Below are 21,949 nucleotides of genomic sequence, written 5' to 3' on the forward strand. Positions count from 1 at the left end.
AAACGCCAAAAAGAGGAGCCCCCACAACTCAAGAAACCAACAATGAACATTGTTGTTTAAAACTACTGCTTCTTCTTCTTATTCTTTTCGTTTAATGTATAAAAAACATAAAAAGTTATAACATAAAAGCTACAAAACAAAATCTGTCAAGACTAAGCAAAACCAAACGCGAGTGTTTTTAATAAAAAATCACAACAAACTCATATAGTTCTTATTTAACCAAAAGCAAGAAACAACAATAGCAAACATTTTATGAATGATGGCCGATCACATGGAAGAACCTCCGCAAAAGCGGATGAAAGTTGATGATCTTTATATGCTCGAAGAGAACCTGCCCGATGAATTAGTAACATGGGGTGATCAATTGGGCGGTGGTGGTGGACCTGGTTCTGGACCAATATCCGGTGGTCCACCAAATCATGGGATGGCTGTTAATGTCGGCGGCGTTGGCGGTCCCAATAAGCCTCCAGCTCAAGGACCTGGACCAGGCGGTGCTGGTGGTCCCCAACTAAATGGTTCAGTTGATGATGTCAATTCAGCCGGAGGTGGTGGTCCAGGCGGTAATCCATTACGGCAAATGCAACATCATCAACATTTACAACATCTGCTTCAGCAACAGGTAATAACGGGTTTCAATACACAATTTAAATTTCTTTATATTAATTCATAAATTTAAATGCTTTTGTTTTGTATATTATTTAAACATACTTCATCATATCTTCATTTTTCTAGGGTAACAAAAATCCCGGTATGGTTGGCAATCCAATGGGCGCTGCTGTCATGAATCAATTGGGCAGTAAATCGCCAAATTTACAATCTCCCAATGCCGGTGGTATGCAAGTAAATGTTAATCAAATGTGTGCCATTGTCAACTCAATGCCAATGTCCATTTCAAATAATGGCACACAAATGAATTCCATGTCAGGTAAGGAAAAATACTTGTAAAACATCTAAATAATTATAGAGTTATTTTGATTAGTGTTAATGGTAAAAAGTTTGAGTTTGTTAGGCGAGTATAACTCTGAGCTTTTCGGAGAACGGAAAATCGTTATAAATTCCTTCAAGTGCAAAGGTTTTGTTCATGCAGCCATAGGGCACTACCGGCGGCCTGACACTTAATGTTGAGGTCCAGAGGCCTTAAGTTCAACATTGCGTTCAGAGCTGCTTGTGGCGTGCTCCTCATGGCTCCTGTTATTAAATCGAGGCGGTTCTTTGTACCATATCTAATTTGCTGGATGTCGACTTGTGGCGCAGGCAGTTCCACCAAACAAGAGAACCATAGGAAAGGATGGGCCTTACCACGGTGTTATAGAACCAGTGTATAGTCGATGTTTTAGCCCCAACTTTTCCCAATGGAATTCTTGCATGCATAGAGTGCAATCAGCCCTCTCTTTGACCGTTCCTCGGCGTTCCTGTTCCATCGTAATTGACAGTCCAGGATTGTGCAAAGGTACTTTGCTTCGGGTGATAGATGAAGTTGCACTCTATCCAGTGTTGGTGGAGCAAAGACGCCGAGCTTATGCTTCCTAGTGAACATTACTAGTTCCGTCTTTGTTGGTTTTTAAGTGAGTGGTTTACGGATTCAAGTTTGACGTTGTTAAAGGCTCCCTCTATATCTCAAACCAGGATCTGATATATACTTGGCGAGGCAAATTGAAGCATCGCCGGTGTGATTCCATCTGGTCCTGGCGATTTATATGGTTTGAATGTATTGACTGTCCAGCGTATCTTATTTCAGTTAACCACCACCTTGCCAATGAGATCCAAATCTAGAGTCGCGAGAGGCTGAGTGTCATCACGTTCACCGTTGATGGTATCCACATCTTTGCAACCTGGGAAATGAGTCTCAGCTAGGAGATGAAGAGTCTCAGAACCAGAGTCCGTACACGCTCCATCCTGTTTCTTAATACTCCCGATGGATTTCGGATCCTTGGATAGTAATCTTCAAAACCTAGCAGCGTCGTTCAATCCTTCTATCGACTCACAGAAATTTATCCATGACTTCTTTGCACGCTTAATCTCACTCTTGTATTTGTTGAAACTAGCTCTTTAGGAGTTCCATTCAATATCGAGTTTTGATTTATGCGCCATGTTGTACTGTCGCCTGGTCACGGCCCCATTGAGTTCCACAGCTTTTACTAAGTTTGTATTAAGAGTCAGCTGGGAGTTCGTTAGATCCATGTATTTCTCCCAGTTTGTTCTCCTCGGATTTCTATAAGGGTTTTGTTTACGTCCGTCAAATGAGACCTCGAAGGAAATCTTGAAATGATCCGAAAAGGAATATTCATCAGATACCCTCCAATTGCTGATGACTGAGTCATCAAGATTTGAGAGGGTTAAGTCAATGACCTCCTCTCTACCCCAAATTTTAAATGTCGGATCGCTACCCCTATTACATATACGTAAATTATAGCATAGAGTAAAATAATATTTCCATCATTTACCGAAGTGTATTTGACAATTATCGTTAAAAATCGCCTATCAAATAAATATGAACAGAAATGATCTTGTAAAATTTCAATGTTATATAAGTCTAATGTGTATCTCCATTTGTATTTGTAAAACAAATCTGAAAGTTGAAACGTTAACATTTTTTATATTCTGTACTGTCGCCTGGTCACGGCCCCATTGAGTTCCACAGCTTTTACTAAGTTTGTATTAAGAGTCAGCTGGGAGTTCGTTAGATCCATGTATTTCTCCCAGTTTGTTCTCCTCGGATTTCTATAAGGGTTTTGTTTACGTCCGTCAAATGAGACCTCGAAGGAAATCTTGAAATGATCCGAAAAGGAATATTCATCAGATACCCTCCAATTGCTGATGACTGAGTCATCAAGATTTGAGAGGGTTAAGTCAATGACCTCCTCTCTACCCCAAATTTTAAATGTCGGATCGCTACCCCTATTACATATACGTAAATTATAGCATAGAATAAAATAATATTTCCATCATTTACCGAAGTGTATTTGACAATTATCGTTAAAAATCGCCTATCAAATAAATATGAACAGAAATGATCTTGTAAAATTTCAATGTTATATAAGTCTAATGTGTATCTCCATTTGTATTTGTAAAACAAATCTGAAAGTTGAAACGTTAACATTTTTTATATTCTAATGCATTGTTGTTATTTTTGTTTTTTTTTTCTTAAGGTATGAACACAATTGCTCAAGGAAATATGGGTAATATGGTTTTGACGAATAGTGGAATGGGCGGCATGGGTGTTGGCGGTGCCGGTATGATCAAACAACAAATTGGTGCTGGACCCGGTGGTATGATGAATGCTGGTCCCGGTGGTGTTGGTCCAGTTGGTCCCGGTAGTATGGGTCCCGGTGTTGGTGGGCCTCAACAGGGTATGCATATGGGTGGTCCAGCTGGACATCCTCAGGTTATGCAAAATGGACCAATGATGCGTATGGTGGGCCAGCAACATATGTTGCGTGGTCCAAATCCCCATTTGATGGGCGGTAATGGACCCAGTGGCATTGGTGGCGGTCCTCGTATGCAGAATCCTAATATGCAAATGGGTAAGTGGTTTTTATTATTGCTATTTTTGTATAAAACAACAAACATTCCCATTTATTCAATTTTTTAACATTCCCCCAAATATTTGATCATGAATGGTCGGTTCATCATTGTTATTCATAATAATAATTTGTATATGTGTGTCTCAGGTCAAATGAACAACATGGTAGGTGGCGGTGTTGGACCGAACGGACCCTATGGCGGTGGGGTCGGTGTCGGTAATGTTGGCAACTATGGAGGCCCTGGCGGTCCTCAAGGTGGTATCAATGTCAATGCCAATAATCCCCAGCAGCAAATGTTGGCCCAACAGATTGCAGCGCAACACGGCGGTGTACCACCAAATATGACGGCCGCAATGCAACAAGGTCAACGTGGACCGGGTGGTGTTCCACTTGGAATGGGTGGCGCTGGTGTCGGTGGTGGTGATGGCACTGGTGCTAGTTTGGTCGGTGGTCCTCAGCAACAACAAATGAACAATGCTCAAATGAATCCCAATCAACAGCAAAACACACAGGGCGGTTTAATGGGTACTGGTGGTATGGGCGGTATACGACCACAAGGGGGTGCCGGACCTGTTGGCCCACAACAGAATTCCATGATGTTGTCACAGCAGCAACAACAGCAGCAGCAACAACAACAGCAGCCGGGAACATCCCAACAAGTGGGCAACGCAGGCGGTGGTGGCGGCGGTAATGCCGGAGCTGTCGGCGGTGCAGGTGGTGGTGGCACCGGCGGTCAACATATCTCTGAAGAGCGCAAAAAACAAATCCAACAGCAACTTATGCTGCTACTGCACGCACACAAGTGTAACCGACGCGAAAATCTCAATCCGAATCGCGAAAAATGCAACGTCCAATATTGCAAACCCATGCAGGATGTTCTCACACACATGGCCACATGTAAACAAAGTCGCGACTGTACAGTCCAACATTGCATGTCGTCGAGGCAAATTCTGCTGCATTACAAGACATGTCAACGCACCGACTGTATTATTTGCTTCCCATTCCGTCAAAATCACGCTTTCCAAAACAATAATCCAAATGCGGCGGGAGGCAATGCTGGTGGCGGTGTTGGCAACAATTCCAATCAGCAGCAAGGACAGCCGAATGCCAATGATAAACAAGTTCCAGTTGGAGTTGGTGGACCTCAACAGGTCGGCGGCCCGCAACAACCTGGTGGTGGTGTTGGTGGCGTGCAACCAGGCGGTGTTGCTCCCAATGTCACAGCTGGAGCTGGCGGAATGCCCGTTGGTGCAGGAGTAGTAGGGCCCAATCAAGGCCAAATGAATATGAAGACCAATGCTGGCGATATGCAACAACAAATGCAAAATGCCTCTCAAAATCCCAATCAAGAGATTCGAAGATTCGATAGTATGGGCATGCAGGGAGCTGTAGGCAATGCTGGCGGACCAAATAACATGTTGCAGGGTAATGCCGTTAATGCCCAACAACAACAAATGCAGGGCATTCGAATGGCAGGAGTACCACCAACAGCGCGAGTTATGTCTACAGCTGTTGGTGGACCTGGTGGCGGCGGAGTTGCCGTAGGTCCATCCTCAGGTGGCGGAAATAGCGATCAAGTGGGTATGCGTCAAGTTGTCAACAATCTACTGATCAGTGGAGGTAGTGGTAATGGTCCTGGCCCCGATGGCGGCATGCAAAGTCAACAACAACAAATGCTACTACATGGCGGAGCAGGAGGACCAAATAAATTTCAAATGTCAGTATCCACACCGCGTCTTTCTGATCTGTTGAAGCCCGGTGTTAAAGGGCCCACAGATCCCAACCAAGTTCAGTCAAATTCCCTTAATCAACAACAGCAGCAGCAATCGAACATTCCCCTGCCGGTCAATGTAAACAATAATTTCAATAATTCCAATATAAATAACCTCCTCGGTGGCGGCGGAGGAGGAAATACCGGTGATATGATTGGAGCAGGTGGCCCAGTTGGCGGAGCACCACCTAACAAACAACTAACTCCCCAAGAGTTGGCTAAGATGAAAATGCAAGCTCAGGCTGGTGGTGGTGCTGGTGGTCTGGTGGGTGGACCCAACAATAATGCCCCCAATAACAATGTGACAGGTAATCAAAATGCAACCGGCGGTCCTGGCATGCAAGGAAGTGGCGTACCCAATGTTTCGGGGGGTAATAATAATTCTGGAGCCGGAAGTGGCGTACCGACAACATCACAAAATACCGGTGGTGTACCTGGAGGTGGTACAAGCGGTACAAGTGCTTCTGGTGGTGGTAGCGGCGGCGGTGACGAAAACAAAGATTGGCGAGAACTTGTTACAGATGATCTGCGCAAGCATTTAGTGCACAAATTAGTACAAGCAATTTTCCCCACATCCGACCCAGCCACTATGTTGGACAAACGCATGCATAATCTCGTCTCGTATGCGGAAAAAGTCGAACGAGACATGTACGAAATGGCCAAATCTCGCTCAGAGTACTACCACCTGCTAGCGGAGAAGATTTACAAAATCCAAAAAGAGCTGGAGGAAAAACGGATAAAGCGGAAGGAACAGCAACTGCTACAAATGCAGCAACAACAGCAACAACAACAAGGAGGTGTTGGTGCCGGCGGAGTTGGAGCTGGACCCAGTAATGTGGCAGGAGGTGTCGGTGTTGGCACTGGACCTAATTCAGCCGGTGGATTGCCAAGCCAGCAAATGCCTCCTGGTGGTCACCCAGGACAACAGCAAATGCAACAACAAATACGTCCCATGGTCAGTCCAATGGGAGGAGGTGTTGGTCCTGGTGGGCCAGTGGGTCCAAATCAGGGCGGTGGTATGCCAATGGGTGGCGCTGGTATGATGCAGCTTCGAGGACAAACGCCAGGAAATGTTGGTGGCGGTGGCCTCATGCCCGGCCAAAATATGGGAGGAATGCGTAGTCATTCACCCGGTGGTAATATGTTGGCCCTGCAGCAACAGCAACGTATGCAATTCCCGCAACAAGGCAACATGTTGGTTGGACCACCCGGACCAAGTCCAGGTGGCAATAGCATGGGTGGTGGTGGCATTTCGGCATCACAGCAAAATATGGTTGTTCCCAACCCTGTACTTTCACCATTCACCGGTCAAGCAATGCAGGGACAACCTGGCACTGGAGGCGTAGCTAATGTGTTGACCAGTCCAATACCGGGTCAACAGCAGCAATTTATCAATGCTAATGGTGGAACTGGTTCTCATACCTCACAGCAGCTGAACGAGATGATGAAACAGCAGCGCATGATGCAACAACAACAACAGCAGCAGCAACAACAGCAAAGTGGAATGTTAATGCCACAGTCACCTTTCAGCAACAACAATGCTGGCAATACACAAATGTCGCAGCAGCAACCAAATGCGTTCACATCGCCAATGTCTCAGCAGCAACAAAAGCAGAACATGATGGCCAATGCAAGTGGCGGAGGTGGCAACATGGGAAATATGCCTCCGACGCCCACAAGCATGGACTCGCTTTCAGCAGCAGTAGGTGGTGGTGGCGGCGGCACAAGTGCATCAGGACCAACCAGCGTAACTAGTACTGCGTCTGCAGGAACTGTAGGTGCCGCTGGCGGCATGGTCGCAGCACCAAGTCCTTCGCCAAGTTTCACGACAAATGGTCCCATCGGTACCCCGATAAACAACAATCCACCATCGGTGCCATCTCTGATGCAGACGATAGGTGGCGATCGAGGAAATACCCCACCACCAGCAGCATCATTAAATCCTTCATCTCCCGCCTCAGCAAATGCAACACCTGCAGCAACTACAACTGCCGCGAACACAGGAGGAACTGTAGGCTTACTGTCTACAACTACGCCGTCTACCACAATTCCAACATCATCAGCGTCGTCTTCGTCATCGGTATCAGCGACGGCGGCATCTTCCTCAGCTTCGACAACAATCACCACAACATCTGCTACAGCTACTGCAATGTCCTCATCCAGCACTACCTCGGCATCGACAACCACATCTGTGGCGTCGACTACTGCGGCGGCGACGGGCGCAGGCTCCTCAGCAATAGCAAGTTCTATGTCTGGTGCATCAAGCACGACCACTACCGCGGTAACCGAAACCAGTGTAACCAGCAATGGCCTAGCCCAAAGTCAACAACAGATGACATCAATGGGCAAGGGAAGCACTGGCACAGCTACGACAACAACAACTACCTCAGCCATTAGTTCAGCATTACCATCCGCAAGACCCGTTAGTAGCAGCAATAGTTTATCATCTCAAATGGCAGCCCTAGAAGCAGCCGCCCGAGACAACGATGACGATCCGCCTAACTCGCCCAATTGTGACTCACAAAATGCAGGCGGCGGAAAGTCATGTAAAGGAAAATTGGATTCCATAAAACAGGAGGATGATATCAAAAAGGAGTTTATGGATGACGGCAGTGCCGGTGAAAATTCTCAGCAAGAATCTTCAGCCGGTGTGGGTAAAAATGTAAACAACGATGGCACAGCCAAATTGGAGATTAAAACCGAAGATGGTGATGTGAAAATCAAATCCGAACCAATGGAAGTTGATGAAGCATCCGGCGGTGGTGCGAATACAACAAACACAACTAGCGGAGAAGCCGCCAAGGCTGACAGTAAAGATGATATTAAGCCAATGGCCGATGGATCTACAGCGTCATCGGGTGGTGATGTTAAAGTGAAGAGTGAAACGAAGCCAGTAGCACCAGAACCATTGATGCCAAATGCTGGCGATAAGAAAAAGAAATGTGGTAAGTAAAGTGTGTCTGTGTGGCTGGGTGCTAAATTAAACATTTCTGACATGTCTTTTGTTTCTATATATGTGTATTGCAGTATTTGATCCGGAAGAATTGAAACAAGCTTTGCTGCCAACATTGGAAAAACTTTTACGTCATGAACCCGAGTCAGTGCCATTCCGTAATCCAGTTGATCCACTGGTTTTGTGCATACCCGATTATTTTGAGATCATCAAGAAACCCATGGACTTGGGTAGTATACGTAATAATTTAATGAATGGCAAATACAGTGATCCCTGGGAGTATGTGGACGATGTTTGGCTAATGTTTGACAATGCATGGCTATATAATCGTAAATCGTCGAAAGTTTATAAATACTGTACAAAGGTAAGTTGGTAATTTTTTTGTAATTATATTACAAAAATTAAATATAAATTAAAAAATAATAAACCTTTTTATAATTATTTTTGTTTAGCTTTCTGAGGTGTTTGAACAAGAAATTGATCCCGTAATGCAAACACTGGGCTATTGTTGTGGCCGTAAATACACATTCAATCCGCAAGTTTTATGCTGTTATGGTAAACAATTGTGTACCATACCGAGAGATGCCAAATACTACAGTTATCAAAATAGGTATGTAATGTATTTCGTTTTTTCGATTATTATTATTACCATTCTTATGTAAACCTGTGTGTGTCTTAGTCCGTCAATTTTGTAATATCACACACAAAAAAGCATACAATTAAAAAAAAAAAAATAATCTTAAATTTCAACCTAGATACTTAATAGATAATTTGTAGTAGAACATAAAAACTATACTCTAGAAATTGATTGGCAATTTTTATAATTTTTGTAGAAAACAACAACTACAAAAGTAACCACTTATTAACACTTTTTTCAATTATCTAAACACAGATAATGCAATTAAACTCATTGATTGATAATATTAATTTGCTTGTGTATATACAACAAAAACATGTAGCAAATTAAATTTATAAAAAAAATGAAAACTAATCGAAACTTAATTCTTCTCAACCATGAATTAATATGTTTGTATCTCGATTCTAATGCCAACCTTATTTTTATTTTTCTTTTCTATACTTGCAAAATGTTAAAAAACAAACAACAAAACCCTAAACAAAAAACATCCTGGTTATGGTTTTTGTGTGCGTCTTTTTTGAAATCCAATAATCTACAACATCCTTCGAACAATCAACATCACCCTTCCACCACATATCCCTCCGCCGCCTCCACACGCCATTAATTTGTTGTATGTGTACCTAACAAAAACTTCATTGCATCCTTGATGATAATGACGTTACGCCGCGTCCCCCCAAAAACAATTTTCTTCTTCTTTATGAACACAAACAAACAAAACAACATTGCCATATGCAAACAATTTACAACAAATTTTATATATTTTGTTGCTTATCCCTATATCCTTAACAATAAAAAATCCATCTATTATTGTACTACTATTATTATTATTTCTATAATTAATCCATTTCCCAATCATCCACATTTCTCCACATTTGTTGTATCTTCTATGTTGTAAAAAAATGAATATCAAAATTGTTCGCACGTACAAAAACATAAATACAAAATATATATATCAAATCATCATACACCAACAACAACCGCCCGCCGCTATATAAACAACATATACAAAATCGCTCTGCTTGTTTGAATTTATTAATTTTTGGATTGTTGCGCGTACCACCATCCTTCTTCACCAACCAACCAACCACCAACTATTTAATCAAAATACCAAAAATATATATATATCTGTATATGTATGAAAATCAATATAAAATCAAAACGAAAATATAGTCTAAAGGATTATGGTGTTGCCACAAACAGATATACTTTCTGCCAGAAATGCTTCAATGACATCCAAGGAGATACCGTAACACTGGGAGATGATCCAATGCAGTCACAAACGTAAGTATCGCATTTTCATATTTTATTATTATGTATAATAAATAATTTTTAGCGAAAAGAAAATATTTTATATCTTGACGAATCCTTTTTATACCCTTCATCACACTGTGGCAAAAGGGATCCAGCTAGACACAGCTGAGTCGATTTATGTATGTCCGTCCATGTATTTTTCTGAACAAAGTACAGGCCGCAATTGTTACTTAATTGGCCCAAGGACGAATGCTATTGAAATTGGAGAAAATTGGTTCAGATTTAGATATAGCTCCCATATATAGATTCGTCCGATTTTATGTAAATGATGAACCAAACTCTAAATATTGGTTTGATTGAGACAGAATTTAGTACAGAGTATTTAATTAGGTCTAGATTGATATATGTCAAGTTTTAATGAAATCGGTTCAGATTTTTAGATATAGCTCCCATATATAGTTCCGTCCGATTTTATGTAAATGATGCACCAAACTCCCAATATTGGTCCGATTGAGACAGAATTTAGCACAGAGTATTGAATTAGATCTAGATTGATATATGTCAAGTTTTGATGAAATCGTTTCAGATTTTTAGATATAGCTCCCATATATAGTTCCGTCCGATTTTATGTAAATGATGCACCAAACTCCCAATATTGGTCCGATTGAGACAGAATTTAGCACAGAATATTGATTTAGGTCTAGATTGATATATGTCAATTTTTCATGAAATCGGTTCAGATTTTTAGATATAGTTCCCATATATACCTTCGTCCGATTTTAGGCTGCACCATTACTGCCAATATTAGCCCAATTGAGACAACATTTTGCACAGAGTATTGCATCAGGTCTAGATTGATAAATGTCAAGTTTTGATGAAATTAGTTCAGATTTAGATATAGCTCCCATATATACCTTCGTCCAATTTTTGTAAATGGTGCACCATACTGCCAATATTGGTCCGATTGAGACAAAAAATTACACAGAGTACAGAATTATGTCCAGATTGATGTATGCGAAGTTTTGTTGAAATCGGTTCTGATTTAGGTGTAGCTCGCATATATTGGTTTGTCCGATTTTATGTAAATGGAGCACCAAAGAGTCATATTTAGGCTGATTGGCACACAATTTTGCACAGCCTACTAAATTTGTTCCAAATTTATGTATGCGAAGTTTTGTGGAAATCGGTTCCGATTTAGATATAGCTCCGGTTCCGATTTAGATATATATATATATATATATTTTCATCCGATTTTTGGTAAATGGTGCACCAAACTCCCAATATTTGTCCGATTTAGACAAGGCAATTTTTTTATAGATTTTTTATTGGTTCAAATATCTATGTAGATCACATTTGTTTTTTTACCCAATTCCATGTCAATGGTCATCCCAAGATGCTATGTCTCTTCTATCAACAGGATATTGTACATATCATCTCTTGTATGTACCCAAAGTGGTGAAGGGTATCATATAGTCGGCCCCGTCCGACTTTCGAACTTTTCTTACTGTTTACTTTTTTCTTCATTGTCAAGAATTTTCTTTAAACAAAAACACTTCAAAGTAGATATTTAACGAATAAAACTAATTGCTTCCGCCCGAAACAAAAATGTATGTTTTTGTAAGGCCCAACATTTCCCCCAACTGATTACATTCAGGAGGAAGACTATGCTGCTAAAATCGAGTAATAATCGAACAAATATATAGGCATTTATATGATCATTATTACATGTTAATGTGCGCTGTATACGAAGTCTTTGGACCCTCAACTGGGTCCAATTTAGTTAAAAAAAATAAGACACTCTCCACAAATATAATTTTTAATTCATACTATTTTTTTCCATTGTATATGTAGAGGGACAGAGACCAAGAGAGTTCCGTTAGATTTTAAAATAAGTACGAATAACCCTTGACCTATATTGAAACCAGATCTTTCGATGTGGTAATTGCGTCTGTTTCAAAACTTGAAATCGATTGTGTATGTAGCAATTATTCAAACGCAATGAAATTTGGCATAGTCAAGGATTCCTCAAGAACCCAAATTAAATTGGTGAAAATCGGTTCAGTTTTAAATTTAGCCGTTCATATGTATTTGCCCGATGGCGTGTAAATTGTAAAGATTTGTTCGATTGCGAATACATTTTACACATCGTACCGATTTGAGTTTATAAGAAAATCAATATGGACAATTATCCAAAATTAAGAGTTTCTGTTTAGCGTTTTTTTGATTATTTATATTTTTATCGGAACGAAAATCATCACCATCATCTTCTTCACTTTAACCGGATATAATAACAAAGAAACTATATATATTTTCCTATTATTTCTAGGCAAATCAAAAAAGATCAATTCAAAGAAATGAAAAATGATCATTTGGAACTTGAACCATTTGTCGATTGTCAAGAATGCGGACGTAAACAGCATCAAATTTGTGTCCTATGGTTGGATTCCATATGGCCAGGTGGTTTTGTCTGCAATCGTTGCCTGGAAAAGAAGAACTCCAAACGCAAAGAGAATAAATTCAATGCTAAACGTTTACCCACCACCAAATTGGGTATTTACATTGAGACTCGCGTCAACAATTTCCTCAAGAAAAAGGAAGCCGGTGCCGGTGAAGTACATATCCGCGTTGTCTCGTCATCGGACAAATGTGTCGAAGTGAAACCGGGCATGCGTAGACGTTTTGTCGAGAACGGTGATATGAGTGCAGAATTCCCCTATCGCGCCAAAGCTCTGTTTGCTTTCGAGGAAGTTGACGGCATCGATGTGTGTTTCTTTGGTATGCACGTACAGGAATACGGGTCCGAATGTCCACCGCCGAATACCAGACGTGTATATATTGCCTATTTGGATTCGGTGCATTTCTTTAGGCCACGTCAATATCGTACGGCTGTGTATCATGAAATTCTACTTGGCTATATGGATTATGTCAAACAATTGGGCTATACCATGGCTCATATTTGGGCGTGTCCACCATCGGAAGGTGATGATTATATATTCCACTGCCATCCAACAGATCAACGGATACCCAAACCGAAGCGGTTGCAAGAGTGGTATAAGAAAATGTTGGACAAAGGTATGATTGAGCGTACCATTCAGGACTACAAGGATATTCTGAAGCAAGCGGTAGAGGATAAACTGACATCGGCAGCTGAATTGCCATATTTCGAGGGTGATTTCTGGCCCAATGTCTTGGAGGAAAGCATAAAGGAGCTCGATCAGGAGGAAGAAGAAAAACGAAAACAAGCTGAAGCTGCCGAAGCCGCAGCTGCTGCTGCCGCAAATGTAAGTTATCAAAGGCGCGAGTTGTGAGTAGCGCAAGACAATATCTTTTTTGTAATTTTGGCAATTCCTTTTCTAATAGATTTTCTCAATTGAGGACAATGATGTGAGCGGCGATGGCAAAAAGAAGGGACAAAAGAAGGCAAAAAAATCGAACAAGTCAAAGGCAGCTCAGCGTAAAAACAACAAAAAATCCAATGAACAACAAGCGGGCAATGATCTCTCGGCAAAAATCTATGCCACCATGGAAAAGCACAAGGAAGTGTTCTTTGTCATACGGTTGCATTCAGCTCAATCTGCAGCCAGTTTAGCGGTAAGTTTTAAATATTAAATAATGGTGGGGATTTAACAAATATTAACGATATGCTATTTTTTTGTTCAAAACAGCCCATACAAGATCCCGATCCATTGCTACAATGTGATCTCATGGATGGACGTGATGCATTCCTTACCATGGCTCGTGACAAACACTATGAGTTCTCATCATTGCGACGGGCACAATTCTCCACATTATGTATGTTGTATGAGTTACATAATCAAGGACAAGATAAATTCGTTTACACCTGCAACAATTGCAAGACTGCTGTGGAAACACGCTACCATTGTACAGTATGTGATGTAAGTTTAATTGTTTTGTTACATCTTCCTTTTTTCTTCTATGTACTAAAAATATTTTCGCATTTTCCCCCACCAGGACTTTGATTTGTGTACATTATGTAACGCAAAGATTGGTCATCCTCACAAAATGGAAAAACTTGGCTTCGATTTGGACGATGGTTCTTCTCCAGCCGATTTGAAACAAGCCAATCCTCAGGAGGCACGCAAGCAATCCATCCAACGTTGCATTCAATCATTGGTGCATGCTTGCCAGTGTCGCGATGCCAATTGTCGCCTGCCTTCGTGCCAGAAGATGAAACGTGTGGTCCAGCATACAAAGAATTGCAAGCGGAAAACCAATGGCGGTTGTCCCATTTGCAAACAGCTTATTGCATTGTGCTGCTATCATGCCAAACATTGCCAAGAGCAAAAATGTCCAGTGCCTTTCTGTCCAAATATCAAACACAAACTCAAACAACAACAGTTGCAACAAAAGTATGTTACCGAACTTTCATTTCATTGTGTGTGTGTGTTATAACTAATATTTGAATTGATGCACATTTATTCCAGGTTGCAACAACAACAGTTGTTACGCAGACGTGTTGCTCTTATGTCGCGTACAGTTACGGCTCCAGCTGCCTTAACCGGACCGGCTGCAGTTACCAATCCGGTCGTTGGTGTGCCAGGTGGTGTGCCAGTTCCCAATGTGGCCATGGTTACACCCACTGTCATGGGAGGTCAACCGGCCATAATGCCAGCGGGTGCCGCTGGAGCAATGAGCCCCTCCACAGTACCAGTGCCCTCGCCAGTGGCTGCACCAATTGGTGGTGGCATGACATCGCCACATCCGCATCAACCAGGCATGGGAATGAAGCCAGGTGGGGGACATTCTCCCTCGCCTAATGTATTGCAAGTTGTTAAACAGGTAAGTACAAAAGGACTATTGATATGTTGTTTGTAAATTTTCATTAAACCCCCACCCCATTCTCAACCAATTTGCTGCTCTGCAGGTACAGGAGGAAGCCGCACGACAACAAGTTCCCCATGGTGGTGGCTTTGGTAAAGGTGGTGCTATGGCTCCACCCGTTATGCAACGTCATCACATGGGCGGTCTACCAAATCAACCAAATCCCGGTATGGTAGGCAACGTCGGCAATGTTCCTGGTGGAGTGGGTAATGTGGGACCCATGGGTCCCGGTGGCAACAATGTTATGGGTAATAATTTATTACCCATGGATCAGTGGGGCAATCGTTATCCCAACAACAATGCCAATCAAGGCATGCGTCAACCCAATCAAAATCAGGTTATGCAACCCAATGCCATGCAACAACAAGTAAGGATTTCTAAACACTAAGCAGCTTGTGACTAATAAACTATTTCTAATATATTTTTATCTCCACCAATTTATTACAGGGAATGATGGGTGGCATGGTTGGTGCTGCAGGTTCTCAACAAATGCCCGGTAGTTCGGGTAATATGCCCGGCAATGCTCAAGGTGTTGGCATGGGTGGGAACGCCGCCGGAATGGTTGGTATGGGCGGTGCTGGTCCCATGGGTGGTGCTCCTGTTGCAGCAATACGACCCCAAGCACATCCCAATGCTGGTGGTGTCGGCGGCTCAGGACAAATGCCAAATGGACCACTTAACAATCAACTGAATACTCAGCAGCTACACCAAATTATGCAGAAAATCAAAAATAATCCAACCAATGAAGGCCACCAACAAATTCTACAAGTCCTCAAACAAAATCCACAAATAATGGCAGCCATTATTAAGCAGCGACAGCAAAGTCAAAATAATGCCAATGCAGGTGGTGGACAACAAGGTGGTGCTGGTGGAGCGGGAGTTGGTGGTGCCGGTAATGGACCGCAACAACAACAGCAGCAAATGCAACAACAGCAAGTTATGCAACAACAACAACAGCAACAACAAATGCAGCATATGATGAACCAGCAACAACAAATGCCACAATCCCAACAGCAAGTAATGATGCAACAACAACAACAAAATGCTGTACAACATCAACGTATGCCGGGTATGCCAAATCCAATGATGATGCAACAACAGCAAGGACAAGTAAGTGTGCAAATGAATAATAATTAAGATTCAAAACAAAAATTTATTCGTAATAAACATAAAGTTTTCAAGGTAATTACAAAATATGTATACTAGCGAAGCAATCATTGCTATAACAAAAGTATGTCCTAAAAGTGTTACTGTATAAAATCTTACATTGTTCTATTAGATTACAAACTTATTTTTTTAACAAACCGACTCCTCTTTTTTCCTATCAATATTGCTTTGTTTTGGCATGATTAATACTGCCGAGAACACCAAAACAGAGGTTTCAATATTACCAGTGTTTTGGCATGATTAATGATATTCACGAACACCAAACCAGTCTCACACTAAGAGTCCCGACAGAGCACCATAACGTCTTGGTGGTGATCTCCGGGATATCTCTTGAAATGAACTTCGATTTTAGTGAGAATAGTCATACTCGTGTTTCTTTTACTCTTAGTTACTCTCAATTTTGTAATGTATCTTTAATGGGCCGAAATGATTTGAATAACAAGTTAACTATATAATTAGAATTATAGTATAGGTCGAATACCTAGCACACGGCCCTTCTTTTCCACTTTTCCAAGTAACAGATTTTTACAGCCTGTATCTGTAAAATTAGAAACAATAGAATTCTTACTCTTGTTCACGGCAGCACATCTTGTAGATATTGCGAATGGTAGCCAATTTTTTTATAATCACTGTAATTTTGCATTTTAAGTTCGCACTGAAGGAATCTTCTTCGAATACCTAACACACGGCCCCTTCTAAGACATTTTTCCATCTGACGGATTTTTACAGCCTGTAGCTGTAAAATTAGAAACGATGGAACTCTTACTCTTGTTCCCGGTAAAACATCTTCTACATATTGCGAATAGTAGTCAATTTTTTTATAATCACTATTTGCATTTTAGATTCCCACTGAAAGGGAATTTTCCATTCAAATAATTATTTAGATTTTTCTAAGAAAATCCCTCATGTTAATGTACCGACCGACTTTTATTTTTATTTTAAATATTTTTCGTCAATTATATCATTAAAATGTTAATTTTATTGTTCTTTTCTTTTTTTACTATAGGCGTCTAACCCACAATGGTTCAAAATGCGTCAACAAATGCCCAACTATCCACCACCCTATCGTCAGCGAGCACCTCAACAAATGGGCGGCGTAGGAGGACCGGGTCAACAATTTGGTGGCGTCGGATCATTTGGTGGTCCCGGGGCAGGTGGCCCAACCGGTGGTCCCGTTGATCAATATGCTGCCATGCAACAGGGTTTGAAACCATCACCTCAACAACAAATGGGCGGTATGCCCGGTGTGCAACAACAACAAATGATGCAAGGTGGTGGCGGCATGGTTGGTGGACCAAATGTCATGGGACCTCCGACACCGCACACTTTACAACAGCAGCTAATGCAACAATCCGCCAGAGCATCACCGCCAATTCGTTCGCCACAGCCCACACCCTCACCACGTTCGGCACCATCGCCACGAGGCGGACCATCGGCGTCGCCACGTGCTCAGCCTAGTCCGCATCACGTTATGTCACATTCACCCGCGCCACAAACATCCCATGATGGTCTACACAATCATGGTGGTATGCATCCGCATCAGTCACCACTGCCAGGTGTGCCGCAAGATGTAGTCGGTGGTGTGGGAGGAGTTGTGGGCGGTGTGGTGGGTGGTCCCGGTGGCCCTGTCTCCGATGCCTCCGATCAACTTACCAAATTTGTAGAACAACTTTAGTGTAATTAGCTAATGGCAGCGGCTCAATCCCCATATCCGAATCCAGCTCCCCCCTCACCCCATGTCAGCCGCTTTAATATGAATCCCTCTTCCCAGCAGCAGCAACAACACCATCAGCAGCATCGTTATTTCTAAGACAAACTAGACTACCCACAGCCAACCAAGCAAACAATCAAACACAGGCAATTCAGGTTTGCATAGTCCATATTTTTGTTGGTTTTGTTAAAAATATTAATTATAAAAAACAAGTAGAAGAAAACTCCATGGCAAGAATTATTTTGCTTTTTGGGCACATGACACACACACACAAAAGAAGAATAATGTTGTAACACTTGCAGGCAGCAAATTCAAATTGCTGTTGTACCGCCTAACCTCCCTTTTCGCTCGCCCCTTGTACTCATGTTATTTAGTTTATTTTAATTATTATTTTTACTTATACAATAGGTTTCTTCATTCACAATAATAACATTTCAAATGTTTTTTTTTATATATATAAATAGCACTTGCAAAAACGTTCTTTGTTTAATTTTTGTACATCATCTCTATTTAAGACAAAAACAAAATTCGTCATTTAATTTTTTATATATTTATATAGATAAACATAAATACATACCTACACATACCACCATACACGATTCCTATAATAATCCCATAACAGTAGTACATAACAATAATAATAATAGTAATTGTTAAGAGATTTGTTGCTTACATCAATAAAAAGCACGAAGACGACGAAACACACACGACGCATCACAACAATATTTCAATTTTTAAATGAATCGCAAAGAGAGAGATGAATATTGTATAGAGGGGGGACACACATCATCACAAACAAGGTATTTTTTCTATGTGTATATCCCAAAGGAAAATAAAAATTATGCGAATTTTATTTTTTTTTTTCAATTCTTTTTGAGACCAACTACAAGTTTTGTGGTATTTATTTATTTTTTTTTTCAATTTGAAGTCACCAGAATTAAAATCAAAAAAATATGGAATTGTTTACATTTTTAGATGTTTTTATGAAATTCGAAAATATTTTTTCTTTTGCAACAGCTTCCAGACCAATATTTAGACTTATTACCATATATTTGAAATCTAAATATTCTAAAATATAACGAAAGGAAAATAAATTAAATATTCCCTCAGAATGCGTTTTTGTGGAATCCGACAGATTCATAAGAAACATTAAAATTTATTATATATATTTCAGTTCGCCTACAGTGAACTCAGTCACTATTCACCTTTTTCAGATGATATTCAAAACATTTCAGTTATTATTTGAATTACAAATGGCATAATTTGAATTACAAATTCAATTTAAACAAATGGAATATTTATAAATACAATTTCATAATTCCTTTTTATTCGATTTATAAAATTGTAATTCCAAATAATTTTTTTTAATCTTTTATTGAAATAATTTGAATTATTAATTGTGGTTAATCCCAATTCGAATATGTGACTTGCAATAGAAATAATTTCATCAATTACATCTTTAAAAAGGTGTACAAGTGATATTCAATTCAATTTATTTCCGTTTCTTGTATGTTGAGAGTCTTACTTTAAATATTACGATTAGAATTTTGTAAATAATATTTGAATTGAAATTCCCAATATTTATAATGCCAATTTGAAAAAGCTTCGTAAAGACATGTTCCCCTCTCGCGAGAATGCATTCATTAGTTTTGGTCATCAGCGGATTTTGCAATTTTGGATTCATGTATTGTACCCCTCAAAAAGGAATTGCAGCTTGAACAGAGTGTTGTAATGAATTAATATCCCCTACAACACCTAATTAGAATGGTATTCATTCCAATTTAATATTTAATTTGAATTATAATTCTATTAGAAAAAAGGAAACAAAATGATAATTTTAAAATCACATTTCAAATAATTTTTGAAATTAATAACTTTATTAATTTATAAGAAAAACAAGTCTTTTTTCAAAAAAAAAAAAAAAAAAAAAAAACAATTTTTATTTTCATTTCGGATAACTGATAAACTGTGTCCCCTAATCGATTATTATTTTTTTTTTGTATCACTTTAGTTTCCAGCCACACGCCACAAGCCATGCAAACAAATCCCAATGTGTCCCAATATTTACTCAGCTACTCATTTTTACACTTACACAAGAACTTGAAGAATACTACCAATAAAAACGTGAATAAATAAATAAATCTATTTAAATCTAATCAGAAAACTAAGAAAAACTTAGCTTATAGATATATACATATATTATAAAATAAAACAATACAAAACAAGTCTTAGCTATACATAATCAACAATCAAGAAAGAGAATACCCATAAATCCACACAAAAACAACACTACCATCCCCGCCCAAACTTCCCTAAACTTCTTACTTTAAAAACAACAAATAAATACATTTTAAAAAATTCAAAAACAATTAACAAAAAGGAAAAACAACTCGTAATAATTTAAGTCTCCTAGCAAACTAAGAAATTTTATACTTTTCTCTATAAAAAAAATAGAAAGAGAAACAAAAACCAATTAATTTATATTATATTACATCAAACAAGACGAAAAAGTTTATTTTAGCACTTTGAGCTATAAATATTATTATTAATATAATTATAATTACATATATATAGTATATAGAATATAATATTAATTATAAATACATGTAGGAAAAGAAAAAAATACCCTAAGGATGTATATGTGTTAAAAAAACTTTAAGAAAATGTCTGAAAGAAACAAAAAAAATCCATTACAGCTACTAAATAAGTGATTTAATTTTATAACATCATATATATAGGCAAGATACCACAATCAATCAACCAACTAACCAACAAACTTTGTAAAATGTTATTAAATATTTTGTAAATATTAATTTTATATAATTGGCTATACTTCTTTCTCCCTCTGCCTCTCTGGTAAACCATCTTTATTTCTACTATTCGTTTTTTTAGCAAATGTAAGACAATTATAACATAATGTTAAATATATATTTAAAAACAAAATTTAAAGCACAAACATTTAATTTTTAATTGAATTCGCCTATTTTCACGCAAAGACAAACAGCAGCAGGCAGTCAATCAAACAATCAGCCAGTTCCCTCTTTATTCCAAAAAGTTGTGTTGAGGTTAAAAAAATTGTTGGTTTCCACTTTGTTGATTTTCATTCACTACTATATTCTACAAATGATTTACTTAGTAAACGAAAAATTTTACTTAGTAAACGATTTTATAAACAAAAGTTAATTTCATTTTTTCGCAGAATTATCATCACCAACTTATTCATTCTATTATGGCACAGTCGTATTTATACGACAAATCCGTATTATGAAAGTCGTTACAATACACCAAATTTGTCGTGAAAGATTCTGTTGACGACAGCATAAAATAACTAGGAAAAAATTTAACATTTTACGTTAGAATTTATTTTATTGTATTAATATTCATAAGAATTGCACTTGCCAAGAAATTAGTCCCATTTTAGATTAGGCGATTTTACTTGCGGCAAGTCTATTTGCAGGAGAGAGGGGCAAAGGGAATAGAAATTGAAAAAAATGCTAATATCGGCAATTATCTGGCAATTTGTTTTGTGTATTTTGTTTGTAGTGCCTGTAATTTGAAATACCAATCCAGAACATTGTCACAAAATGTAGAAAAACAAATATTTTTGAAACCGAATTGCCTTGTATAGACGCATGAAGCAAGTTCAAAAGAGAATGATAAGAATTGCCGCAAGTAAACTCGTCTAAGCTAAATCAGGACTTAATTAGAAAACAAACAAAATTACAGTTTTTCCAAAACAATATAAAATGGGTTCTAAAAGTAATTTTTTTCCTTGGTTTTGTAATAGAGTAAAAGAAAAATCTATTACAAGATTTGGCGTTGTCGTAAATTTTACGGGAGTTGCCGCGCAAACGACTACGCCTACCGTAATATAGGTGAATGTTTCAAAAGTTGTTATTTCAAATTTTTACAGAATAACCATCACCAGCTATTTGTATACCCTACACAACTATGTTGTCTGGGTATTATAGCTTTGTGCAGCCCCAAAAGTTTTTAACGCCGCGAAATATTGGTCCTAGATCCACCTTTAAGTATACCAATCGTCATATCTCGACTAGCTGAGCTTTGTCGTTTTCTCTGGTCGATCCAGAGA

At 39.3% G+C, this 21,949-nt stretch overlaps 1 protein-coding gene across 1 annotated transcript; it reads left to right on the plus strand.

Moving 5' to 3' along the window:
* Positions 1–221: 221 nt before the first annotated feature.
* On the plus strand, positions 222–17,962 carry LOC133327102 (histone acetyltransferase p300). Its single transcript, XM_061535678.1, has 15 exons — positions 222–619; positions 733–925; positions 3,150–3,524; positions 3,672–8,240; positions 8,323–8,612; positions 8,701–8,858; positions 10,056–10,166; positions 12,463–13,417; positions 13,497–13,727; positions 13,802–14,032; positions 14,109–14,506; positions 14,582–14,936; positions 15,022–15,345; positions 15,426–16,088; positions 17,152–17,962. Exons 1-15 carry the CDS (start codon positions 257–259, stop codon positions 17,818–17,820), a joined length of 9,885 nt encoding a protein of 3,294 aa, XP_061391662.1. The 5' UTR covers positions 222–256; the 3' UTR covers positions 17,821–17,962.
* Positions 17,963–21,949: the final 3,987 nt, after the last annotated feature.

The sequence above is a fragment of the Musca vetustissima genome, unplaced genomic scaffold (genome assembly GCF_032173495.1).
Source record: "Musca vetustissima isolate MV318-11 ecotype Yass unplaced genomic scaffold, APGP_CSIRO_Mvet_v1 utg12896, whole genome shotgun sequence".
NCBI classification, from domain to species: Eukaryota; Metazoa; Arthropoda; class Insecta; order Diptera; family Muscidae; genus Musca; species Musca vetustissima.

Bases quoted from the DNA above. Each gene is read 5' to 3' on its own strand.
- LOC133327102 (XM_061535678.1), top strand. From the start codon at position 257: ATGATGGCCGATCACATGGAAGAACCTCCGCAAAAGCGGATGAAAGTT. The intron at 14,033-14,108 runs GTAAGTTTAATT...TTCCCCCACCAG, and splicing joins ACCATTGTACAGTATGTGAT to GACTTTGATTTGTGTACATT. The intron at 14,937-15,021 runs GTAAGTACAAAA...GCTGCTCTGCAG, and splicing joins TATTGCAAGTTGTTAAACAG to GTACAGGAGGAAGCCGCACG.